Source organism: Podarcis cretensis (assembly GCF_951804945.1).
Source record: "Podarcis cretensis genome assembly, chromosome: 17".
In the NCBI taxonomy this organism is placed as follows: domain Eukaryota; kingdom Metazoa; phylum Chordata; class Lepidosauria; order Squamata; family Lacertidae; genus Podarcis; species Podarcis cretensis.
In genome coordinates this window covers 36,683,900-36,711,341 of record NC_137187.1, presented here as the reverse complement: position 1 = coordinate 36,711,341, position 27,442 = coordinate 36,683,900, and the positions used below count along the sequence as shown (strand labels likewise).

Sequence of the window (27,442 nt, the reverse complement as noted above, 5' to 3'; positions counted from 1 at the left end):
ACACTCCAAAGGCAGTTTCAGGGTTGAAAGAGGGAGAAAAACAAATTACCACACTAGCTTTGAGGATTTTACGGCACTAGGTCATGCTATACACAGTGAACATGCAAGGTTTGGCAGATGTCAGGGATTGGCTAGAAGAGGAGTGGTGGAGACTGCCTGCCCAAGAGGCTTTCTGGGAAAGTGCAGGAGAGGACAGCTTGGACTCAGGTTTAGGGTGGTGGGAAACAGGAGGAGGAGGAGGAGGACTGGGAAATACTGGAAGCTGGGAGTCAGGAGGGTGAGGAACAGGAGGAAACACACAGAAGCCCCAGCCCTGAGCAAGGATAGGAATCAGGTCTAATAGAGGCAACATCAGCACCAGCTGACAGCTTGTCCCTTGACGGCCTCCCAGACCCACTGTTCATCTCTAAAACAAGACAATTACCGTATTTTTTGCACCATAACACTCACTTTTTTCCTCCTAGAAAGTAAGGGGAAATGTCTGTGCGTGTTATGGAGGGAATGCCTACGGGTGGCATGCCTACGGATTTTCCTCCTCTAAAAACTACATGCGTGTTATGGTCGGGTGCATGTTATAGAGCGAAAAATACGGTACTCCACATAACAGAACAGAAAACCAGGCAGAAACAAAGAGGGTCCCTTGAGGTCTGAGGCATAGAAAATAGACAAGATGGGAGGAGCTAGTCACTTTGGGCAACAGCTCATGATGCGGGAGTATACTTCATGAATCTTGGTGTGTTTCTGTGTTGACACTAATACAAGAGCTGCTAGCTGAAGTGAGCTGTGTACCTTGCTTCTCTCTGCTATTTGCCAAATGTGCTTGCTGCTGGCTTCCGTGACAGTTGACCAGCATTTTCCAGAAGCTGAATATTTCCCAGCCTCTGAATCTTTTTGGCCGCTGTTAAAGTTCTACTGCTGAGAAGCAGCGTGCACATAGCTAGGTGGATAGTTTGGAGAGTGAGGATGTCCAGAATAGCAACAGTGGCATAATACCCATGAAGGAATTCATTTCCCCCACCATTTTATGCTGCTGTTTTTGCTGTAATATAGTTGAGGTGGTATCCAACAGAGTACTTCCACTAGCGCAAGGACTTCTGGCTACACAACAGAACTGTGCAAAGGGAAAACTGTGCAAGGATTGCGCAAGCTGAAACATACCTGAAACAAGTGAACATACCTCAGCAGAGATGGGACGCCACTGAATGCCATCTGTGCCCGTGACCAGAACCTCATGCATGGCAAGCCTGTCACTGAGAGGAGGGGAATGGGAGTTCTCCAGATGTGTGTGCCCACCATTGATGTAAAGTGGCACCTTCTCACCCTCTGAAACAGTTTCCAGTGAGAGGACCATGAAGAACTCACTCCCAAAACGTGGGGCCAGGTTCTCTAAGGTCACCAGGTACTTATACATGATGTCCTGTTCTGTCAGCTTGCCAGAGCTCATTGTATGTCGCTGGAAACGTTGCAAGAACTTCTTAAAAACATTCCTCATGCGGAATTTGGTCAGATAATTGTTTTGCTGAATCTGCCGACAAAAGGAACGGGGGATGCATTCCTTGAAGCTGTAAGAGAAACAAACGCAGTAAGCGGGATGACCACCCCATGTGTATCAATGCCACACTTCAAGTGAAGATGGGGAGGGGGGAAGAGAGAACATACCAACAACCCTCTGCAAAGCAGTTTGGAATTACTGGATTAGGAAGCACACCATAAACACAACTACTTGTCCCATCCCCACAATAATTCACCTGGTTCTCTCTGTCACTTCTTCAAGGGAGATGCGTCTCTTAAGTGCAATGTGACACAGGTGGAGTACAGCCATCCCCAGGCTATCATTTTTAAACTGGTGAATCTCCTGCTCAGTGTGTAGGTCTTTTAGAGAGGCAATGTCGTTAATGAAGTCATATTTCCCCTGGGAAGAAAAAGATCAAAAATTATGGAGGTTCATTCCCAAGCTAACAGGTCCCAAATCAGTCTCTCCTTTGGCTCTTCAGTTGAGCTACTGGAGATCTGAACTCAAATTATGTCAGGGATCCAACCTGCAGTCTCATGTAGGCAACACTACTAGCAGTTGTGTAAAAAGGAGGGAAATAAACTTTTCCATCTTATCTCATCCAGTTCTTCAAAAATTTAGGGCTTGACTGCACACCATATATGAGGTGGAATCAGGCTGCCTAATAACTATGAGAAAGGGGTTTCTCCTTCCTTGGTGGAATGTAGCTCATTTGGCTGGCTTGCACCTCTCTGAAGACAGATCTAGAATATAAGAATTGACTATCTGCATCACATTTCCTCAAAGGGAGGGGGAAAGCTGAGAAGTCTACTAATCTCCCCACCCCCGCATGCCCCATTTCATCACTTCCCTCGTGCTGGCTTACAGTCTGTTGATGTCACCAGTAACCTCAACAGCTTTTATCCACTCCTGCTTCCTTACTTACATTTTTGGTGTAAGTAATTTCATCCTCCTGGATTGCTATTTACCCCCTAAGCTATTTGACAGACACTTAGGCTCCAAGTGCCTGACATATAGAGTTGTTTCTTCTGTGGTGTACCTCTTCTCTGCCCAAGGCATGCACAGGCTGGTCAGGGGAGATGGATGAAACAGCTGTATAGCATGGAGTTGGCCTTTATGGCTTTGAAAGTGCAACTGAAGAGATATCTACGTTTGCCAGATGAAGCCATGGAATCCCAAGGAAACTTAATTTTAAGGAAGAAGGATGGAAACCTCTTTGGAGAGTCCAAAGAGGGTGGGATGGCAGATACATAACAGGCTTAATGTGAACAGAACAACATCAACAAAGCTTCATACTTGCTCAAAGAGATACTCAAATGATGGTTTATCCAGCAGGGCACTGCCTTGCTCGCCCCTTGATTGCTGTGACTTGTCCTCAGAGTCACTTGTGCGATGGAGGCTGCGACAGACAGCTGGCTCCTTCTCATTTGTCCCATGCCAGTTTCGGAAATAATACCTGAGAGAGAGAGAGAGAGAGAATATGCACATCTTACTTGGTGTATGAGAGGCAGGAATGATTAAAATTTGCCCAGGCAAGGTGCATATTCCTCAAGGAACACAAGACCTAGGTCAGACAGGTGCTCTTCTACTTCTTCCAACTCTAATTTATGGCATCTATGCCTTGCTAATGAGTTCACAGAAGCTTACCAGCTCACAATTTGTTAGGCCACTTTTCCATCCAGGCTATTTGAGACATATAAGTGGCCTGAAATGTGTGGAAGGGAGTCGAACTCTTTCCAAGCACTTCTCTCTCTGATCACCTAGAGGAAATGAGTCACTCAACCTGTTCACCAGTGGTAAGCCCACTTTTAAATTTTTCTTACACGTTCCATGGCAAGAAAACTATTAGAACAATGGTTCTAGACAGAAGTCTCATAGTTCAGTGAGAAAATAGTAGTCAGTGCAAACCAGAAAACCATCTGTACAGGTCACAGCACATAACACAGTTCAACTGTAAATATTTTAAACTTAACAAAAAAAAATGTTTGTGGCACACATTTATTATGGCATAAGCTTTTGTGAGTTCCAGTCCACTTCATCAGATGCATGATTTAATCTGAGGAAGTAGACTGCAACCAACGAACACTTATGCCACAATAAACTTGCTAGTCTTTAAGAAACAAGACTAACACAGCTACCCCCTCTACAGTGTTGGAAACTAGGCTGAAAAGCTAGGAGCCATATGGCTCCTGGGGCCTGGGTTGTGGGTACCAAAACAGAACGTCTAGTGGCCACTGGGGGAATTGGAAACACTTTTTATTATTTTGATAGGCATGAATTAATACGCAATTCACACAAGTGACACATTGTTAATATCACATTATTAGCAGAAATTATTAATACATGTTTAATTTGGTGTTTACAATAAAAATATTGGTACCATACTTCAGTTTTCAAAACACTCTACTATTTATTGTTAAACTCCTTAACATATTGTCTATCCTTAACATATACTTCAAGGCTTCAAAGCACATAAATTTCAGTAAAACTTGAGTGTCAGCCAGGCACAAAAAAAAGCACCCAGACTTTTTGAGGTCCTCGCAAATGGAGAAACTTTAAGCACAAAATGCTCCTGGCACCTGCTAATTTCGAACCCTGCCCCTCTAGAAATTCTAACTTACTGAACTTAATATAATCTTATGGCAGCTGATTTACCAGAGTGATAAAAAGCAGGATTCAACCTAGCCATGAACTCATTGGGCAACTTTTGGCAAACCACTGTGACTTAATTAGCAGTATACAGATAATACTGGCCCACCTGACATGGCTGATGCAAGGATTGCTGACAGCATGCTTGCAAAGTGTTTTCAACACTTAATAACAGTGCTGGATAAATGCTAGCTACAATTGCTAAAGCAATTCTTTATTGTTTATGTTTTAGAGACAAACAGTATCAAGGTTCTTCTGGGATACTTCAGCTGGCAGTGAAAATCTGTTTTCTAAACAAGTATGATAAAAGTTATCCTTACTTATTTTATTTAACAAAATTCATATACCATGTGATAGCAATAAAACCTCAAGTGGTTTGTAAGAATTAAGATTATTAATAAATACAGTTAAAGCCAATTAAAAACACTTAAAATCCTAGCAGTAGATGCAAGTAAAATTGTACATGAACTATGAAGCCACTATTTAGACACTCTTCCTAGAGATTAACTAAGGCCACCTAACTAGGCTGACTTAAGAGTTAAAACAAAGATGCTGCCTGTAGATGTATGTGGAAGCAAATTTTGTTCAGGAAATATAGTACACACACTAATATGTATGTATATATTACGCCAATAAAGACTGAATATATGAATGAGTATGAGTGTGTGTGTGTCTGTGACTTCATGAAATTGATTCCAGGGTAGTAAAGAAGTGGAATTTATTCACCAGACAGGAAAACCGCTAAGTTTCAAGATAAATGAACTTGCTAGGGTAAATTAGATTGAAACAAGCTTATAATACTTATAAGCATGGCTATATCTCCTGAAAAGGTTCTGTCAAAAGGTAATACTGCTCCAATGTTAAAGCAGTGTGCTCTGGTTCTATTCATCTGGTTCATTCTATTCACCACACACAAGCTAAACTAAAGCCCAAGCTCAGCTCAGCATTTGCAGAAACTGAAGGATGTTCTCTTCATTGATGTACTAGGCACCCTGCCCACTTCCTTCCCACCCACTTCCTTCTCAGATCACAGTTGCACACACGCAAATCTGCCTGAAGGATCTACAACAGTTTGTACCAAAATACACACAACAAATAGACCTAGATCACAATCCTAGATGCACTTACTATAAAGCAAGTCTCACTAAACTTACAGGGACCTACTTCTGAGTAAATATGCTTAGGACTGCACAGTTAAGGAGTCTGAGAAGGAAAGAATACCCTACTAGTGGTGGAAGCTGGTTCACTGGGGGGCAAGCAGGACCCTCCTAAACCAAGCCCAGCCTTCCTTCAGTCAGCCCCCACCTGACTGCTTTCTTACTGCCAGCTCCCTCTTTAGTCTCAGTTATTACCCTTGTAGAACTCAGCAGGGAGGATGGGGACAAAACAAGAATTGGCCCCTTCTGTCATTTGCTCTGGTGTCACCCTACCAGCTCCAGTGGGCACCAGTCACCACTGCCTACTAAGGTTACTTTTCTAAAAGTGTATATGATGCCCCAAGGAGCATCGACATTCCAGATACATATGAAAATTAGATTTGGGGAAGTGTTGAAATGAGGCCAGGCTGAGACCTCTCCCACTACTTTCAAACACCCCAGTATTGTTGTGGTACAGCAGACAGGATGCTCTTTTTATACTAGCACATGCTCTCTGGCAGAAACAACCAGCTCTTTTAAATTATGTAGCCAAACCACACTGACCATGACACAGATTCACCTAACTTGAGGGAGGAAGTATGCTGAGGAGGAAAAAAAAAAACACAATTTAATTTTGACACCAACAGCTATGGCGCATGTGTTTTCCCATTATTAAATCAATGTATTATGTCCTGTGCCATTATTCTACTCTGAATTCAAAGTGGAAGACACTACTACTGGCAAATGTGGACATACTTATTGCTTCCAGAACAAGGGCAAACTAACTATTATGAATGCAGGATGTATTGCATTCATGCCTTGCCATTCAACATGCCCAAAGCAGCATCTCAATATACCAAACACTACATGAAAAACCATTTTAATACACAACAATAACTCAGTCATTTGGATATTCTATGGGTAATAAAGCAAACACCTGCTCGGTCTAATGGAACTTATATAAATGAGACTTACTGTCTCTTAAGGCAGCCCTGTTCAGGGAAGTTTTTAACGTGTGATATTTTATTGTATTTTTGCTTTCTATAGAAGCCGCCCAGAGTGGCTGGGGAGGCCCAGCCAGATGGGCAGGGTATAAATAATAATAAATTATTATTATTATTATTATTATTATTATTATTATTATTATTATTATTATTATTATTATTTTATTATTATTATTATTTTTATTTTATTATTATTATTACTGAACATTTCTTGACTATAATAATCTTACACTGCTTTCAGAAAGCCTAAATGGCTATGCACAAGTAGGTTTTCCTGGGCAAATTACTTTATTATATGTAAGAAAACCTGCACAAAAATGCTGCCATGTACCCCACTTCCTAAAAACTATAGATAAAATGCCCACTAATAATTATAATTTATTATTTATATGCTGCTTGTGCCAATGTTTTTAAAACATAAAAAGCAGCAGTTAAGTACCCAAATCCACTGTCTTCTAAACATCTTTCTGAAGAATGATGTGCAGCCCCTTCTGAATGCACCAAAGACCATGATTCGGTAAACCCCTTCCAAGATGCTATTCCACAGACCCAGGACCAGCATAAAAAAGCCATTATACTTGCCAAGGCTGACTTGACTTTACACAATGGCAGAACGCAGGGGAAAAGAGACGACCCCAAAGGTATGCAGATCCAGGTAATCACCATATACAGTGTGTGAACTTTTTAGAAAGCTGTCAGGGAGCTGCCATCAGTGCCGGAGGGAGAGAGCAAAATCCAGAGAGATTCCAGAGAGCGTCCCGGGATTGGGAGAGGCAGCCCATCTTCTGGGGAAGAGAATCAGCGTAGCACCAGTGGAGAAGGGGGGCAGATGGGGGAAGCGGCGAGGCGGTCCCATGACTCCTTGCCGGGGACCAGCAGGGAGAGTAGGGGTCCTCCGCTGCCTACGCCCTCCTTGCGCAGAAGGCTTTTGCGCAGAGAGAGTAGGAGGAGACTAGGCGTCAAAGAGCTTCTTTGCTGGAATAAGTTTAAGAAACGCCCACTGATGGATTCTGCCAGCGATTGAGGCGGCCAGGGGTGAGTGGCTGTCCGGACAGAAAAGGTTCACTCAGGCAACCCAGCCAGGTGTTTGCACCGGCTTACGCACGAGCAACCCCTAGAACCATTACAAAAGCATATGCTTACAGTATGTTGTCTGAGCTCTGGACATAAATCACAGAGAAGGAGATTAACCTGCTTCTTGATTAGTTTTGAGCACTACCCAATTACGATCAATTGACCTAATAATTCAGGGGTCAGCATATTCCCCAGTACCTGCTACAACAGGGGCCACCGACCTTACCAGACTGATGGGCACATTTTGTATTTTCAGAGACGCCATGGGTACCAGTCACAAATGGCTGCCATGAGGTCATGGCATAGCACAGAATTAGAGGGAGTGCAGTCATTCCTGCTTCTCACCCCATCCCCTGCACAATCTCAGGTTTACCGTGGAAAGCTATGTCCTGCTATTTCCGATTGTGGAGATACAGCAGTTAAACGCACAAGGGGAATATAAATGTTTAAGATGAAGAAGTGAAGTGTACTAAACAAGAAGGAAAAATAGCACTGAGTCTGGGGATTTCTATTGCATGGTGTCCAAACTAGTCACTTACCAATCACAGTTCTGACTTCCTTCACCAGCTAAAATCACTGACAGACAGGAGAAGCTAGGTTGGCTCATTTCACAGAAATCACTTAGAAGGGTACCTGCACATTTTGCTCCATAACTTTCTATCTAAATGAAAGCTCAAGCATCTTCATGGGCTCATGGGTGCTAGGCAGGGGGCTCTGCAAGCACCCATTTGTAAAGCCAATAAATATTTAATCCCAAAACTACAGAAGTGAAGGTGAAATACATGGGGAAAGGATGTTCTTACCTCAAACGAAAATGTAGAATCAACTTAATGCCACTATCTATGTCAAACACATGGTTAGGAGGGAACCATAATTTGGCCAGTGGATCATACAGTGCAAAGAAGCTCAAGCAGATTGGCGTGATTCCTGTGGAAGACAAAAAGATCTAGTAAGAAATGTTGAAGGAAATTATCATATTGGGCACAGCTCGATAGTCACTCCTTAAAAGGCACTAATTTCTGACTCTTTCCCTGAGATAACCCTGAGCCCAGGGTTGGGGAAACAATCAATACAAATAAGATAGCATATTAAATGAAACCAAGAAAGCACCCTTGTCAGTTGTAACATTATCTTTACTGCATCCCAATGTCATCTAAAGGCAGAACTGAGGTTCCTATTCGCAGGATTAGGTTGCATTCACTCATATACAAATGCTTTCTTTCTTTTTAGAGAAGTTTTAGACACACACAAACATCACTCCAACCTTACTTAAAGCATATTTAAGTAAGTATACATCAGCTGCTGTGCTGGGCAGAACAGAAGTCAGTTGCACATAAAATTTTACTCCTCTGCTCCTGGGGCCCATGGTCTACATGTGCAGGTGAGAGGCACCTTTTTAAAAAAAATCATGAAGGCGATTTAAAAAGCTCCCAGCATTAAGAACTAGCACACCAGCAAGGAAGATTTCAGTTTAGAAAACTAGCACTATGGGGAGCAGGCTATCTGCAGAGAGCATTAGAAATGTGGTCCTTTGCCTGCAGTCTGAAGTGGTACAGTCTCTTCTACCTCAAAACCTTTATCTATAACCTGTTTTTCAGCTAAAGTTGGCTCCCAAAGTAGTCACTATCTACACAATGGTATAATGTAATTAGGTATATGCTGGCATGGTCGCAGGGGTGGTCTCTTCTAGTCCCTGACAGCTGGTGACCAATGGACCAGGTTTTAGGATCTCAGGATCTTTCTTCCAGGAGAAGCTCCACTGAATGTGTGGACTAAGCTTCAGCTCAAATACATTCACAAATATAAAAAGGGCAACAAAGCTCATAAAATCCCACTGTTCTATAAAGTCAAAGCATGCCACAAGTCTACCCCAAAATGTATAGAATGTGAAGGTACTCCTAGGTTTGGATCCAAGCGTTAAGGCCCTGCCAAGCTAAAAAAAACAGGCAGAATGCTCAAGGCTTTAAGCCTAGCTGAACAACTTCAGACTGTAAAGCAATTTGCAGTCCACAGTCATCTGCCACACTTCTTTTATGTAACTGCAGAGTTATACAACTGTATGTGATAAGGAGCTGCAGGAAATCAAACAAACCACTCATCCCCCTGCAAAATACTTTTCTAGTCCCTTTATTAGAGATCCTTTTATCCTGGGGACTTCCAAGGGAGGGATCACGGCAGACTGAAGGTATTTTGTCAGTTCTTTACCAATGGTGATAACAGTGTGATGTTTGCTGATAGCCAGACACAAGTCTGGCTGCCAGCTTCACTTCTTTTCTTTTCGTTTTTAATATATTTTTATTAAAGATTTATTGGTTTATGTGCAATGTCTCTTTTTTCAAGTTACATTTTCTACAGATCAGTTTCATTTGTTGAGACATTAGTGTTACATTAGGAAGAAAAGGGAGAAAGAGGGGGAGGGGGGAATGGTGAGTGGGGTGGGGTCAGGTGGCAATGCTTCTATCCTACTTACTGTATACGTGGGGTTTTGTGTCAGCGTCACTTGTCTGGGTTCTCTTTACTATTCACTTGTATTCCTTTGGTGGTGAGAGAGGTTGGAGTTGGCCTAGGGTGTGGTTGTTTGTTTGTGATTGGCTGTGGTGAACCTATTTTTCATGTTTGAGTGGGATGTGTGTGTGTGTGTTTTTGGATGAGGTTAGCCAGTTTGATTCAAATGCTGTTGGCGGGTTCTTGTTATTGTCTTGTTGAGCTGTGTATGTGATAAAGGGTAACCATATCGGGGTGAAGGCGTCTTCTTCTATTTGTCCCCGTGTCAGTTTCAGTTTGTTGGTTAATATTTCTAATAAGGCTGTTTCTCATACTATTTGATACCATTGGTCTATGCTTACTCCTGACAGGTTTCTCCAGCATCTGGCTATGATGTTTCTGGCTGCCGAGAGTAGGCGGGTTATGAGCTCTTTGTGAGTGGGCATTATTGTCTTGGAAGATGTTTAGTAGAACCAGTTCTGGGGTGACTTCTAATACTTGCTTAGTTATTTTGCATATTTCTTATATGACTGATGTCCAGAAGAGTTGGATTTTAGGACATTCCCACCACATGTGGAACTATGTGCCTGTGGAGGTACATCCTCTCAGCATGTTCCTGGGCATATTAGCATTTGTTTCTGCGGTGTTAAAGGTAAAGGTAAAGGTAAAGGTAAAGGTAAAGGTAAAGGGACCCCTGACCGTTAGGTCCTGTCACGGACGACTCTGGGGTTGCGGCGCTCATCTCGCTTTACTGGCTGAGGGAGCCAGCGTACAGCTTCTGGGTCATGTGGCCAGCATGACTAAGCCGCTTTTGGCGAACCAGAGCAGTGCACGGAAATTCTGTTTACCTTCCCACCGGAGCGGTACCTATTTATCTACTTGCACCTATTCACTTCTGAAAAGGAGCTGGAAGGAAGGGATTGCTCCTCGTGGGACAGGGGGGCTGCTGAGAGGCTCATCTCCTACCCTGTGAGTTGAGTGACTGGAAGCTGATAATTGTCAACTTGCTCAAACTACACTGCAGTCCTATTATGGGCACCAAGACTACCTCCCTGTCTTAATTGCCTCCGGAATGAGATAATTTACAACCTTAAAGAGTTTCTGAGTCTGTTAGCAAAAAGCAAAAACCAACACCTGGTGAGTGAACTGCTTTCCATAATAAAGAAGGAGAAGGCAAGCAAGCTACTGTTCACGCCATCATAAGGTAAAGGGAAAGGTACCCCTGCCCGTACGGGCCAGTCTTGACAGACTCTGGGGTTGTGCGCCCATCTCACTCAAGAGGCCGGGGGCCAGCGCTGTCCGGAAACACTTCCGGGTCACGTGGCCAGCGTGACATCGCTGCTCTGGCGAGCCAGAGCCGCACACGGAAACACCGTTTACCTTCCCGCCAGTAAGCGGTCCCTATTTATCTACTTGCACCCGGGGGTGCTTTCGAACTGCTAGGTTGGCAGGCGCTGGGACCGAGCAACGGGAGCGCACCCCGCCGCAGGGATTCGAACCGCCGACCTTTCGATCGGCAAGCCCTAGGCGCTGAGGCTTTAACCCACAGCGCCACCTGCGTCCCTGCCAGCGCCACCTGCGTCTCACGCCATCATAGAAGTGACAAAAAGCTAGATTTATGGTGTGAAATGAGAAAGTTTTAAATGGACAAGGGACATATGCGAAGCTTTTTATTTTTTCTTACTTTTTGACTAAAGTGTTTTAAGTAATTGAAAGCTACTTTGCCAGCTAACACTGTATTCCTGAGAATGGAATTTGCCATATCTCAGGTTGTTGCCAAAACAAGGTTAAATTTGCTGAAGGGATAGAAGCTGTTTAGAGACAGAAATTCTAATAAAGTGAAGCAAGAAAAACTTCAACATTCAGAATGCTGCTTACAAGAAAAGGAAAAGAAGAAAGAGAAGTGGAGGGAGAGAATGAGATCTTCAGGGTCCCTGCTCACTGTGGATAATATTATGCAGGTGACGACAAAGAAAACAAAGTCTCTTAAGAGATCAATAGAGACTTTAGAAGAATTAGAAAATTGAGAAGATTAGAAGGATCAGTCAATAAAATAGAGGCATCCTATACACAATTGACTGGGGAAATAGGCCAATTAAATGATAAAGTTGAGACCTTAGAAACAAAAAATGAAGTGATAAATAGAGAGATGGAAAATGTTTGGATAATTCAACATTAATGGAGCTGAGAAAAAATGAGTTCTGCTTAAGACTCAGAGTCATTCCAGAGGAAGGAGAAGACATCAGAACCAAAGACATTAACCTACTGGCAGAATTACTGAGAAAGGAAGTGCTGGATGTGAAGGCAGAATTAAATGGGGAGATTCCAGCAGTTTGACTTGTTTTACTATGATGCTGAACTTGAAAGAAATTTGAGAGAGAGGGAGGGAGAGATGTGAAACTACTGTGGAATGGTGATGGGAAAGTAGATTATTTGGGAGAAGGGCTGTGAGAAGAGGAGGGAGGGGCAGTAGAAATATAGTTCTAGGAGCATTCCTCCTAAATAATGGGGGTTGGGGGAAGAAAGGAGGTCCCAAACCTCACCAAAGCAACATTCCAGCATTACAGAAGCAAGAAAGGAATGCCCAAAAACAGGAGGACAACAAAGCACCCACTCCACTCTTCCCTGATTCCCTTCCCACCTCAGCCATGTTGCAAGCCTCTCTCTCTTGCTCCCTTAAATTGAACTAGATGCTCTATCAGGTGGCAAAAGGGGGTAGGGGAGATGATTGCCTGGAAGAGAAGGAAGAAGGGGAGTGGCACCAATGCACCCCTCTCCTATTCACCAGGATCCAAAAGCAGAGCTGAAAATGCTCCTCATTAAAAGGAGCTTTGAAGGAGAGGTGGCAATGGGTGGGCTGAAAAATCAGCTGCTACAGCCTTCAGAAACGGGGTGGTGTGGTGGGGGTTTTGCTACCACAGAAGGACTAAGCTTGTGGTAAAAGAGCAGCTTGTTTTTTATGTATGCAAATTGTTCCACAATGGAAAGTCTCAGAACATCAAAAGGCTTCCTGGGGAGCAAGACTGAAAGGGAATGCCACAAGCCCAATAGTTGGTAACAGCTTACCAGCATTTGTGGTCAGTCAAGAAGGCTGCCTTCACCCTCCCGCTCAAGCAGGTGGTGCTGTGGAGATTTCAGTTGCAATAGGAAATCTCGACTTGGTCAGGAGGGGAGTTTCACAGACATGAGGCCAACACCAAGGAGGCCATATCTCATGCCTGTCCACCTACCGTATTTTTCGCTCTATAAGACGCACCGGACCACAAGACGCACCTAGTTTTTGGAGGAGGAAAACAAGGGGGGGGGAGGAATTCTAAATCTCAGAAGCCAGAACAGCAAGAGGGCTCGCTGCACAGTGAAAGCAGCAATCCCTCTTGCTGTTCTGGCTTCTGGGATAGCTGCGCAGCCTGCATTCGCTCCATAAGACGCACACACATTTCCCCTTACTTTTTAGGAGGGAAAAAATGAGTCTTATAGAGCAAAAAATACGGTAATTAGTCTCACCGGTGAGCACATTAGCAAGGTCCCTGGAGTTTTCTTAAAGCATAGGCAAGTTCATACAGGTGATGGAAGCTGCTCTAACAACTTGGTCATTTAGGGCTTCAATGATCAACAGCAGCACTTAAATGGGCTCAGAAATACACCAGCAACCAGTGCATCCAGTACAAGAATGATGTCACATGTTCCCACAGCCTTGCCCCCACTGGCATCTGAGTGGCTGCATTTTGTATCAAGCCATCTTTAAAGGCTGCCCACATAGAGTGCAGTGCCTATATATCATTACAGTAGTCTTGTCTGGATGTCACTGGAAGGCAAGGTCTGCCTTCTCTAGTTAGGACTGGTACACCAGCTACAACCCTAAGCTAGCAGAAGCCACCACTGCCACCACATATACCTCCATGTAAAATGTTGAGTCCAGGAGGGCTCTCAGAAAGTGAACTTGCTCCTTCAGGGGGAGTACAACTCCATACAAATCCAATTGCAAGTCTCCACTGCAGCCCAAGCCTCTGGATGTCATATTCCAATGGTTTTCTATAGATATTGAACAACATGGGCGATAAGGCACTTCTCCAAGAAGGGCTACATGTTTCCCACATATCTCTAAACAAGCCCTATGGGCCACTTACCAATCTTCTGTGCAATATCGATGCAGATCTCTTCAGCACAAGGAGTCCCTTGCATATAAGTCTGGTACTGTTCCTCCTGCTCACCCTTCCAGTGAAGATATACCCTCAGCCCTCCAGAAGGTGAAAAACGACATCCCTCCATGTCTGATTCACTGTGCTTCACTGCACAATGGCACAGTGGCATTCTGCCAATTCTTCCAAGTCCCTAGGTGGGAGGAAACAGAGACCTCATTAAGGAAACTTAAAACGCTTTCAGGAAACGTAGTCTTCAGCTACGCATACTCTCAGGAACATAGAGTGTGTGTGTAATACAATGTAATATATACAGTGAATGATTCACACCCCTACACCACTTCCCTTTTGATAATATCAGGAAGAGCTTCCAAATATATGAAGTCTAAACCAGAGAAACAGGGGGTTACAGTCAGTTTGTAGAGGAAAGGCAGCTCAAGCAAAAGGATAATGTGGAGTATCCACAGATTGTTTAATTTTTCCAGAATCCACATACAGTACACTAGTACCCAAACAACAATCCTTCCTAGCAGCTCTAAAGCACAGGTGACAGCAGGGCTGGCCCAGGGTCTTTTGCCACTCCAGGCAAAACTGAAAATGATGCCCCTGCAGCTGGGAGGGGCAGCATTGCTGTAGCAGCAGTAAAGGACCACTGGATGGTTTAGTCCAGTCAAAAGAGACTATGGGGTGCGGCACTCATCTTGCTTCAGGCCAAAGGAGCTGGCATTTGTCCACAGACACCTCCCTGGGTCATGTGGCCAGCATGACTAAATCGCTTCTGGCACAATGGGACACCACGACAGTAGCCAGAGTGCATGGAAACACTGTTTACCTTCCCGCCACAGCGGTACCTATTTATCTACTTGCATCAGTGTGCTTTCGAACTCCTAGGGTGGCAGAAGCTGGGACAGAGCAACGGGAGCTCACCATTGCCACACGGATTCAAACCTCTGACTTTCAGATCCACAAGCCCAGAGGCTCAGTGGTTTAGACCACAGTGCCACCCATGTCTCATAAGGTGGTGTAAGTGGTGGTATCACCCGTCCCAGCTGCCCAGAGGCTGCCAACCTGAGGCAACTGCCTCACCACACTTCATGGGTGATAGTGAAGTTACCCACCAGCACATGAGAAAGCAGGCACATTACAAATCATCACATAAGGCAGAAATGGTCATAGGAGCCAAGTGTTATTCAGTTCATCTTCTCACTGTTCTAGCTGGTAGGGAGGGATGCATTATATAGGAGTCTCATCCAAGAACTACAATGGACCTCATGCATCATTCAGTTCAACCCACTGGGTTGAAGCCATTCCTGAAAGAACTATTCTTTTCTTCACAAACAACTGGCATGGTCAACATTAGGAAATATTTCCCCATCTCTAAATCTAAGACTGTGTTGATTCCAAAGCACTAGTGATCCCAAATGAAAACACACTTTCCTGCTTCATGTACAATGAAGTGTTCTTTCATACCAAAGTAGGTGCAGCAAGCATTAACTCAAACATCTGGTCAAACCAGAGGTCTCATTTCTTTCAATAGAGACCAAAGGATCATAATACCAGCCAGGTCTTCCTGGCAGTTATACTATGCAGCAGTAAAATTCCAGTCTAGGAATGCAATTTCTTGCTGGTTGTTTATGCAGAACAAGTAGGAAGAGCAGAATTCTGTCCCACCACCCAGCTGTTCCTCTCTACTCCTGGTATTTAAAATAAAATAAATAATAATAATAATAATAATAATTTATTATTTGTACCCCGCCCATCTGGCTGGGTCTCCCCAGCCACTCTGGGCGGCTTCCATAAAAACCAAAAATACACTAAAATATCACAGATTAAAAACTTCCCTGAACAGGGCTGCCTTAAGATGTCTTCTGAATGTCAGGTAGTTATTTATTGCTTTGACATCTGATGGGAGGGCGTTCCACAGGGCAGGCGCCACGACCGAGAAGGCCCTCTGCCTGGTTCCCTGTAGCTTTGCTTCTCGCAATGAGGGAACCGCCAGAAGGCCCTCGGCACTGGACCTCAGCGTCCGGGCAGAACGATGGAGGTGGAGACGCTCCTTCAGGTATACTGGGCCGAGGCCATTTAGGGCTTTAAAGGTCAACACCAGCACTTTGAATTGTGCTCGGAAACGTACTGGGAGCTAATGTAGGTCTTTCAAGACCGGTGTTATGTGGTCTCGGCGGCCGCCCCCAGTCACCAGTCTAGCTGCCGCATTCTGGATTAGTTGTAGTTTCCGAGTCACCTTCAAAGGTAGCCCCACGTAGAGCGCATTGCAGTAGTCCAAGCGGGAGATAACTAGAGCATGCACCACTCTGGCGAGACAGTCCGCAGGCAGGTAGGGTCTCAGCCTGCGTACCAGGTGGAGTTGGTAGACAGCTGCCCTGGATACAGAATTGACCTGCGCCTCCATGGACAGCTGTGAGTCCAAAATGACTCCCAGGCTGCGCACCTGGTCCTTCAGGGGCACAGTTACCCCATTCAGGACCAGGGAGTCCTCCACACCAGCCCGCCCCCTGTCCCCCAAAAACAGTACTTCTGTCTTGTCAGGATTCAACCTCAATCCATTAGCCGCCATCCATCCTCCAACCGCCTCCAGGCACTCACACAGGACCTTCACCGCCTTCACTGGTTCTGATTTGAAAGAGAGGTAGAGCTGGGTATCATCTGCATATTGATGAACACCCAGTCCAAACCCCCTGATGATCTCTCCCAGCGGCTTCATATAGATGTTAAAAAGCATGGGGGAGAGGACGGAACCTTGAGGCACCCCACAAGTGAGGGCCCAGGGGTCTGAACACTCATCCCCCACCACCACTTTCTGAACACGGCCCAGGAGGAAGGAGCGAAACCACTGTATAACAGTGCCCCCAGCTCCCAGCCCCTCTAGACGGTCCAGAAGGATGTTATGGTCGATTGTATCAAAGGCCGCTGAGAGATCCAGCAGAACTAGGAAACAACTCTCACCTTTGTCCCTAGCTCGCCGGAGGTCATCAACCAGCGCGACCAAGGCAGTTTCAGTCCCATGATGAGGCCTGAATCCCGATTGGAAGGGATCCAAATGGTCCGCATCCTCCAGGCGTGCCTGGAGTTGTTCAGCAACCACGCGCTCAATCACCTTGCCCAAGAAAGGAAGATTTGAGACTGGGCGATAGTTGGCCATACTGGCCGGGTCTAAAGATGGTTTTTTAAGAAGCGGTTTAATGACCGCCTCTTTCAGCAGATCTGGGAATGTTCCCTCACAGAGGGAAGCATTCACCACCCCGCAGAGCCCATCGCCCAGCCCTTCCCGGCTTGCTTTTATTAGCCAGGATGGGCAAGGATCCAGGAGACAGGTGGTTGGTTTCACGCGTCCAAGCAGCCTGTCCACATCCTCGGGGGTAACGGATTGAAATTGACTCCATGCAACTTGACCAGACAGAGCTCTAGCACTCTCCTGCCCCGGCACTGCTCCCACGGTGGTGTCTAGCTCCCTCCGAATATGAGTGATTTTATCTGCAAAAAACTTTGCAAAATCGTTGCAGGAGATCTTGGGGTCTTTACAAGGCCCCGGTGGTAAAGGTGGTTCCGTTAAATTACGAACCACCTGAAAGAGTCTCCTGCTACTATTTTCTGCAGATGCAATAGAGGCGGTGAAGAAAGTCTTCTTCGCCGTCGCTATCGCCACTTGGTAGGCTCGACGTTGAGCTCTAACCTGTGTCCGGTCAGATTCAGAGTGAGTTTTTTGCCACCGACGCTCTAGCCGTCTCAGCGATTGTTTCATCGCCCTCAGCTCCGAAGAAAACCACGGAGCTGTCCGGGCTCCATGCAATCGGAGAGGGCGCTTCGGAGCCAGACAGTCGATAGCCCTGGTTAACTCCGCATTCCAGCGGGCCACCAGGGAATCCGCTGAAAGGCCATCAACATGGGATAAAGCATCCCCTACCACTCTCTGGAAACCATTTGGATCCATTAAGTGGCGGGGGCGGACCATCCGAATTGGTCCCACCTCCCTGCAGAGGGGATGGGTCGCAGAGAAGTCCAGTTGCAGACCTACTATTTGGCTTCTGAAAAAGAGGAGGTTGATTCACTTCAGCATCACAAATTATACGGAATATATATTTATATCCCTGTTACTGAAATCTATGTGTATGTTGTTTAAGGAGTTCATCTCAAGTTCATGTAGGACACATACTTGATCAAAGGACATGCTGCTTTTTCCTCTCCTTGAGCATTCCTATTATAGTAATTAAAAATAAATATATCTCTACAAATTATACTGGTTCTGCAGTCTAGGTTTCTTTATCTGAATTTGGTATGTTTTATCCTAACATTTTTTAACACACACACACACGGGCTGGGGAGGACGACCCCAACTCAAAGTTAACTTGAGAAGTACATGTGTGCAGTGTTTGAAATTAGCCAGGTGCACTTTGCAACTGGGGCAGGTCCAATTGTGACCCCATGGAGATCTGTGGATGCCAGGCTGATGACTGACATCTCAATCTGGCTGCCCCCCACCAGGTTTCTTAAGCAGGTAAGCAGAAGAGCTTATTTATTGCATTTATATCCCACCTTTTTCTCCAACGAGTACATGGTTCACCCCACTACTCAGTTAATCCCTACAACAACCCTGTGAGGGAGGTTAAGATGCTGTGACTGGCCCAAGGTCACCCAGTTAGTTTCATGACTGAGTGGGGATTTGAACCCTGATCTTCCAGGTCCTAGCCCAATACTCTAACCACTACACCACACTGGCTTCCTAGAGTACTTCTACTATGCTATGAGCTAAATTAAATAGGTAAATAAATATGGGGGAGGCAAAATGCCACTTAGAGAAGGATGTGAAATATTTTCCTTGAAGCTTGAATTTGTTTTATTCTGGATTGCTTTATTTGATGTTTTAATGTGTTGTAAACCACTTTGAATTTTTTTCATTTAAAATATAAAGTAGTATAGAAATAAAATGTATAATAATAATAACAATAATACATCTCACCCAGGGGGAAATGGCACCTAGACATTCTGTTGTGGGAACCATAACCTAGGTTTAAGGTGCCATTTGGCAATTACCTTATATATCTGAGTTTCTAACACTGCATGTGTGGCCAGATTTTCTGAGGTAAATGGAAAGGAATGCCAAGCCAGAGGAAGGGTGCAGAACAATGCAGAATTGATTTTTTTAACGTCTATCTCTTGGAACCTATCTTTCAATTCCAAGAGTTTCACTTTAAAGGGAACTGGAAGCCAGGTTTCAGAGGCGCACATGCACAAACATTCTATTAACGGCAAAAATAAGCAAATGGTTTTCCTTTAAAGCTAACAAGTTTATTTCCATGCAGCATCCTATGCTCCAAACCAAGTATTATGGGCAGTAAGAGTCAGCATTGTCTAGCAGATAAAAATGAGTGAACCTGGACTTTGAAAAACCTCAGTTCAAATCTGACCAGTGGCGTAGCGTGGGTTGTCAGCACCAGGGGCAAGGCAAGTAATTTGCGCCCCCTAACCCGCACGCCTGGCACCCCCCCTCCACAGTGGGCGGCGACCCGGCGGCTCGGATCAGATTCGCACAGTAGTGAGAGAGAGTGAGTGAGCCAGGTAGGGGCAGAGAGCTGCGAGTGCGAGCGCGCCCCCCCCCAGATGTTGCGCCCGGCCCCCCCTGCACCCCCCACGCTACGCCACTGAATCTGACATAATCTACCAACTCTCTGGGTTGTCTCAGGTACTAATCTTGCATCAATTTCTGAGCAAAGCTTGAGGATAAGTGTTGCCTCCACCCTTTTCTCAAAGGAATGAAAAGCAAGGAATCGGCATGTATTTTGACGGCACTTCTTATTCAGCATATTTTATTTATCCTTATGTGTGGGAAGGATGTGGTTATAGGTGTTAGGACTGGAGCAAAGATCTGCCATGAAGTCCACTGGGTGGCATAGGCTGGTCAGTCTCTCAGTCTATCCCACCCCTCAGATTTTTTGGGAGCTAGTGTACATTGCCTTGTGTCCATTGGAGATGGATATAAAACTAATGAATAATAATCATTAATATATGTTGTCTGCCATTTGCAAGTCTTATAATTGTGCAGCAACTTGTAGCTAAGCCTCCAATATTAAAGCCAACACACTCTATCCAGTACAGTACAGTGCTGAGAGATACACCATGTGCTCATTTCTACTCCAAGAGAAATACACTATATGCATCTTCCATTTAACAAAGTATCACAGCTGCATTTGAAGTAAGGCCTGAACTTCAGAACTTCTTCACCACAATTAGAAGGAATGGGAAAGAGTTTGCTACAAAGCACTAAAGTTAACAGACCACGTTCAGTATCTGCACATCTGCTGTACTAAATAATACAGGACTAATCACTTGGGAGAATAGTTAAACAAAAAAGGAGATTGAGATCCAGGCTGCCATCTTTGCTGACTCAGATCTGTGGCCCATGGGCAAATCAAGTTCTCTTTACTTTTGGGGGAAGGGATGATGTATAAAATAAGAAGTGATTTCAGTCTGAACAAGAATGGACGGAACAAGCACGACAAATCCATCCACAGTTACCTTATTGCTTAGTCTTAGAGAAACAAAAACAATATATGCAACAGTGTTCTCTTCAGAACCCTGATTAGTTGAACTGTGAAAGGCATTTGAATAATAAGCAAGAGACTTTACATCCTAGACCCTTCTTTTTATTAGGCTCCCATTAAACTGTCAAACCTGCAATACACTAAGAAACTACCTTCTATGTTTTCCTATTACATTACTTGTATTATTATATGATAAACCCATTGTATAAACCCAAGCAGTCAGGCAGTTGGCTAGCTCATACTTTGGCAATGAAAACAACTTCATTCAAGTTAAGAATTAAAGCTAAGATTTTACCTGATGTGCTCTTCCATGCTAACCAAAGAATACAAAATTACAGCACAGCAAATATTATAATCCCATGAGCAAAGCATTTGGCAAGGGAGAAGGCCAGGTGGAAAAACAAACACTTGCCAGGATACCAAAAACTATAAACACCTCCACAAGTTATAGATCAGATCACACTATGCTGGCCAAGCCCCTTCATAAGCAATAAAAATTACAATCTTAAAGACCTGATATAGAAGACAAGTGAGTCCAGCCCACCATACCATTTCCTTTCCTTGGGTAATACCTGTCCCACAGTAATGTTTCTCAATTCATTTCACATCCCTCTAGTTTCTTCTCATATACATACAGCAATCCTAGAAAGACCCACAAGGGTTCCTCCAATCTGCACACATCATTTCTTCCAACGGAAACCACATTATGTCAGCTGGTAGAAACATCCTGTATTACCCCTTTCACAGCACAATTCAACCTATACTGGTTTGAACACGTTTATAAATCCTATGATCTTCCTAGAACTCCTTACCCCCCAGAAACAGTCTACTAACTCCCTGCACAAATCTCTATGCAGCCCAGTAATTGCCTTCTTTCCATAATGCTAACTAGCATTGAGTTAATGCTTTTATAATGTTCAAGTCTTCACATTATCTTGTTGCAATCCCAATAACCTTGTAAGGCAGGTCAGCACTACTATCTCTGTACTGCAGATGGGAAAATGAGGTTGTCTGAGAGATTTGCTTGCTATAGATCACTGAGTAAGTTCATGCTAGAAGATACGTAGATTTGAATTAAGGGCTTCCTGGTTCATTGGTTTATCAACACTAATGTAAGTAATCAGTGCTCTCATATTGGGCCCCAAATATGTGTTGAAATACACTGGAATTTCCACCACCATGTGAAATGGCAATGGACAGAAGGGCTTTTTCTGTGGTGGTCCTCAGATTGTGGAATTGCTTCCCCTCCAAGTTGTCCCTCACTTCTGCAAAGGCTTTGGGGTGGAAGATGTTACATACATGTAACCCACCCAGGGACTGCAAGGCAAAGGGCGGGATATAAAGGTAAAGGTACCCCTGCCCGTATGGGCCAGTCTTGACAGACTCTGGGGTTGTGCGCCCATCTCACTTAAGAGGCCAGGGGCCAGCGCTGTCCGGAGACACTTCCGGGTCACGTGGCCAGCGTGACATCGCTGCTCTGGCGAGCCAGAGTCGCACACGGAAACGCCGTTTACCTTCCCGCTGGTAAGCGGTCCCTATTTATCTACTTGCACCCGGAGGTGCTTTCGAACTGCTAGGTTGGCAGGCGCTGGGACCGAGCAGCGGGAGCGCACTCCGCCGCAGGGATTCGAACCGCCGACCTTTCGATCGGCAAGTCCTAGGCGCTGAGGCTTTAACCCACAGCGCCACCTGCATCCCATAGGGCGGGATATACATGACTCTAAATAAATAGTCAAAGGCAGGCTTCCTCTGGTTTCAAATCTCCCTCTCAACCAACCATCTACAGAGACTCTTGTTTGCAGACAATATAACTGCAGATTACATTAGATGGTCCACTGGATCCAGAAGCTCCCAACCGCCCCACTCTCTCTCAGACTTTTACCTTGCCTCCAACTGCCAAGGTCAGCTTCTCTATCCTGCATCATCCCACAGTTTAAAAACTAGCTAAGACCATGTTGTAAGTTTCTTTGTGAACTTGTTTAGGTAAAGAACACCAACAATTTATTTTTTAAAAAAAACTTTCTTCATTTCATCTATTGCCCTCTGCCTGCAGCACTGTTAGGGGCAGATGTCAGGAGCAGGTCAGCAATAAATCACATGGCATCAGCGAAGTCAACTTGTTATTCAAGGAAACACAATTAGCTCGGGAGGCCAGCTAGTGAGAACAGCAAGCTGTCCTGGTAGATTTTGCCCCTTATGAGGCAGCTGCAAGGAGTGAAGGCCCCCGCCTTCCCACAGTTGCCTAAGCCTCCTCCTTCCCTGGGTCCTTCCAAAGCAATATGAGACCAGCGGGGAGGGAAGCTGGTTGCATCGAGAGGAAGCACCCCCTGGCTTCTTCAGTAGCCTGCATGATCTCTGCTTCTTGCCCCCCCCCCAGCCTCTGCCTCGGCATCTGATTCTGGACTGCTCTCTGCCACAGGCTCTTCCCACTCAATAAGCCTTGTTGCCTCTTCAGCTTCTGACACCTCCTCTTCTCAGTCTGCTCCCTCTTCTCCCTCTGACCACTCATTGTCATCCCACCTCCAGTCCCCTGGCTCTGAGCCTTCTTGGGGGGGGGGGGTGTCCCCAGTTGGTGCCTCCCAGGGCTCCTCTGCTTCCAGCCTGTCCATGACACTTAGTGATCTGGTGTTGAATACTGGCTAAGATGGTGAGTCAGGAAGTCCTCAGAACAGATCTCATCTGTACCATGAGCACACCAGACAGTGTGCAGTATTATCTTCATACTGCAAATGTGGATGCAGAAACGGGGGGTGGGGGTGGGAATCTGCACTGGTATGATTGGTATTACTAAGATTATGTAGACAGTAAGTGCTCTGAGGCACACATGATATTCTGTGCAGTGCACCCTATGTACTATGTAGTATGTACTATACACCAGTGATTCTTACAAGCCTTCATAAATAGTGAATCCACCACACCTTTTCAAAACTTTCTTCTTTTCATAGCCTCTCTCTAGCCTCCAGATAGTCCTCACCCTGAATCTAAACCTTTCGCTGCTTCCATCACAAGTACCTCCGCAACACCACCCATAATAGCATTGCTGGATCAAACCTGCTCCATTTCTTGGTTCCCCAAAGCAGCCAGCTAGAAGCATGAAAATGCCACCATCACCAGCAGGTCTTGTTTCAAATCAGGAGTCTACATCTAGCTTCTGGTAAGCATGCAGATAAGCATGGTCAACAGGAACATTGAAAGATCTCTCTGTACTCATTGATTTGGCATTAATCTTCCCACACACACAATCTTCCCCAACGCATACATCACAGCTCTCTTAAGTAAACAAAACATAACAAACTGCGTAAATGAATAGAAGAAATACAATTTCAACGCATATTAAAATCAGCTCCACTCAACAACACGAAAGCTAGAGGAACTAACTTCCACCACATTATTCCCACGACTCTTTTCCCCAAAACAAAATAAAAAAATTCCTTCCAGTAGCACCTTAAAGACCAACTAAGTTAGTTCTTGGTATGAGCTTTCGTGTGCATGCACACTTCTTCAGATACACTGAAACAGAAGTCACCAGACCCTTCTATATAGTGAGAAGGTGGGGAGGGGTATTACTCGGAAGGGTGGTGGGATTGGGTGATGGCCGATAGCTGTGATTCACTGAAACAGAAGTCACCAGACCCTTCTATATAGTGAGAAGGTGGGGAGGGAGTTGGTCTTTAAGGTGCTACTGGGAGGAATTTTTTTATTTTGTTTTGACTATGGCAGACCAACACGGCTACCTATCTTTTCCCCAAAGCCATCCTTCCTCTCGCTGCAGGTGCCATCCTCGTGTTCATTTCCAAGGCTCCGCACTTTTTTCAAAACATCTCGTTCGCGAATTGCACTCGTCAGCTCTCTGGGAAGAGATCACGCCACCGGAGAGCAGCGCCAGCGGAAGTCAGGGGCCGCAGAAGCAGCCCCACCGACTTGAGGGGACTGGTCTATCGATCCTCCAGACCCCGCGTATCTTACTTTTTCTTTTCTTTTCAAGCTGTCTCTAGGCGGAAAGCGACTGTCGGCGCCAGCGCCTCTCGCGGTTGGCCTCCGCCTGCCCCAGCTCTCCCCAAGGTAGACTGCCCCTGGGCGTGGAGGTTCCACCGGCCGCCGGGCTTCGCAGAAACACCGCCGGGCTTGGGCTCAGTTCCTGAAGGGTCGCCTAGCTTCCGAGTTTGCCTTCCTTAACCGAGTCCTCTACTCCCCCCCCCAGCCCCCACCCCGGGAGCACTTTCCTCCACCTCACGCCTACCTCGCGACCTGGGGGAGGGGAGCCCCTCGACACCCACGCCCCCCCTCCCGCCGCCGCCGCCGCCGCCGCCGCCTCAGGGAGCCAAGCGCAGCCGAAGGCCCGCCCGCCGCTCGCGCCCGTCGCCCAGAGACGCAGCTCGCAATAGGCTCCGTGAGACGCCGCCTCCCATTGGCTCGCCCTCCGCCTCCAGGCGCGCCCTTTGCGGCGCCCCGCCCCCCCTTCGCCGGGACCCCACCCACCGGCCCGCGCGCCTCTCTATTGGCGGCTCCAAGTGAAGGGATTTACTTGGAGGCCTCGGGAGCGCATGCGCACTTCTTGTCACCCTGAGGTGCTCTGGCCAGGCGCTTCCCTGGTCAGGAGCGCGCCGCTTAGTGTTGTTGCTGCGGAAGCGGAGGGAGACAGGCTGCCTTCATGCAGCAAGGGCGTAGGGTGGCCATAGTTCAGAAAGTGAAAACCAGGACACCCCGAAAGTTGTCGAGCAGTTTTTTTGAGGAAGACCTCGAACTTGTTGACCTTTTTTTTTATTTTATTTTTTTAAGGGAACCATCGAAATTGAGCTTTTTAAAAAGTTATTACTGAATTTGTATACAGTACTGCCCTTTATCTGATGATCTCAGGGCGGTTCACAGCATAAAAATAAATAGCAAAACAGCCCCCCCCCCAGTACATACAAAACATTGTGCAGGGACAACTTGAAAAATCATTGTACTGATCAGCAACACCATTTATATTAGCAGTGAAGTGTTCAGAGTACTTTGTTTTCTCCATAATCCTTATGAAGAAATAAACGTGTAAATGAGAGTACAGTGGTACCTCAGGTTAAGTACTTAATTCGTTACGGAAGTCCGTTCTTAACCTGAAACTGTTCTTAACCTGAAGCACCACTTTAGCTAATGGGGCCTCCTGCTGCTGCTGTGCCGCCGGAGCCCGATTTCTGTTCTCATCCTGAAGCAAAGTTCTTAACCCGAGGTACTATTTCTGGGTTAGCGGAGTCTGTAACCTGAAGCGTATGTAACCCAAGGTACCGCTGTATATTCTTCCTATATTGCAGTTAAGATCTGAGAGCAGTGAAGTAGGCAGGGGCAAGAACAGACTTGGGAAATTCTTTGCTTAAAGCTCATACTCTTTAGCTACATGAGCTCAAATACTGCGCTGTGGTCTAAACCACTGAGCCTCTTGGGCTTGCTGATTGGAAGGTTGGCGGTTAGAATCCAGGGTAGGCTCTTGTTGCTCTGTCCCAGCTTCTGCCAACCTAGCAGTTTGAAAGCACACCAGTGCAAGTAGATAAATAAGTACCACTGTGGCAGGAAGATAAATGGCGTCTCCGTGCACTCTGGCACTCATCACGATGTCCTGTTGTGCCAGAAGTGGTTTAGTCATGCTAGCCACATGACCCAGAAAGCTGTCTGCAAACACTGGCTCCCTCGGCCTGAAGCAAGATGAGCGCCGCACCCCAGTTGCCTTTGACTGGACTTAACCGTCCAGGGGTCATTTACTGTCAAATGTGTGTTTAGTTAGCTGCTCCTGCTCCCACTTCTCTGAAGTTTCTGGCCTAGCTAAAAGCCTTGTGAGAAATGTTCTCTGCCCTGTTATTCTTCCCTCATCTCACAAACAGCTTGCAAATAATTCCAGGGGGCTTTTGTAATAATTACCTAAGTCTCTGCATTCTTCTCCCATTTGTCTGATGGCCTTGAAGCTTCTGTGCTACACAATGTATGTGGGTGGGGAAGGAGCACAGAAATGACAATGGAGAGCATTTGCATGGGTGTCTTTGTTAAAACACTCGGAGCATAATCAAGCATTTAGTGGAGGATGACTGCAAGTCAAAAAGATGCAAAATATAACAAAGCTCAAAAAAGGGTTATCGGTCTACGCAGCTAAATTATCTTGCTAAGCCGTGAGGCACAGTCACGCTGAAAGATGGACATGACTCCAAGAGAAGCCATCAACCATACAAATTGCAAGGTGTTCTGAAGATCAAGCAAACAACCAGAATCATTGTACAGAGAAAGGTGGGCTGGTTCTCACTACTATTCTATCCTGCCTTGGAAAAGAACACACATGGCAAGTCAAATGCTATTGGGCTAAAACAGGGATTCTGAAACTAATATTGTGAGTTTCTCTCAAAAAACAAATACCTTCCCTCCCTGCCACTGCCACCCCTGGCAAAAAAGGACCAGAAACTTCACTGGTGATGACACTTGGAGAGAGGCAAGGGCAATGGCTTAGATTAAAGAAAGAATAGGGACAGATGAGGATCTGAGGTATGAAACTTCCTGCATTCTCACACATAAATACACAAGAATTCAGGGTTTCTCAGTGGAGCATTAACTTTGCCTTCATTAGGACAGCATAGGAAAAACTCTTAGTGAGGATAGCAAGTCTGAAACAAGAACGGACTCCCTCGGAAGGTGGTGGACTCTCCTTCATTGGAGACTTTAAGCAGAGGCTAAATGGCCATCTGTCCTGGATGTTTTAGTCTAGATTCCTGCAATGCAGGAACTAGATGACCTGCAATATACATTCCAACCCTACAATTATTTGATTCTAAGAGTATGCAAGGGAGCTGGCTCTCTCTGGTAGCTTGTCGGGCAAGGAGAATGGCAGTGTGTTTTGCGTGTCCCCTCGAGAAGACATTACAAATTT

The 27,442-nt window shown here is 45.5% G+C and overlaps 1 protein-coding gene across 4 annotated transcripts in view; it reads right to left on the bottom strand.

Moving 5' to 3' along the window:
* Window positions 1-24,934, bottom strand: part of TYK2 (tyrosine kinase 2) — a 52,745-nt gene extending 27,811 nt beyond the window's left edge. The window contains exons 1-6 of one of the 4 annotated variants that reach the window (XM_079959989.1): window positions 24,797-24,934; window positions 13,988-14,192; window positions 8,180-8,303; window positions 2,810-2,969; window positions 1,749-1,912; window positions 1,178-1,562 (exon numbers count right to left, since the gene is read on the bottom strand). In XM_079959989.1, the coding sequence (XP_079816115.1) occupies window positions 1,178-1,562; window positions 1,749-1,912; window positions 2,810-2,969; window positions 8,180-8,303; window positions 13,988-14,171 (1,017 nt within the window). In that variant the 5' untranslated portion in view covers window positions 14,172-14,192; window positions 24,797-24,934. Of the gene's footprint in view, window positions 1-1,177; window positions 1,563-1,748; window positions 1,913-2,809; window positions 2,970-8,179; window positions 8,304-13,987; window positions 14,193-23,607; window positions 23,632-24,522; window positions 24,749-24,785 lie in introns of those variants that run through there. The other 3 variants (XM_079959988.1, XM_079959987.1, XM_079959986.1) reach the window with 3 other exon arrangements.
* Window positions 24,935-27,442: the final 2,508 nt, after the last annotated feature.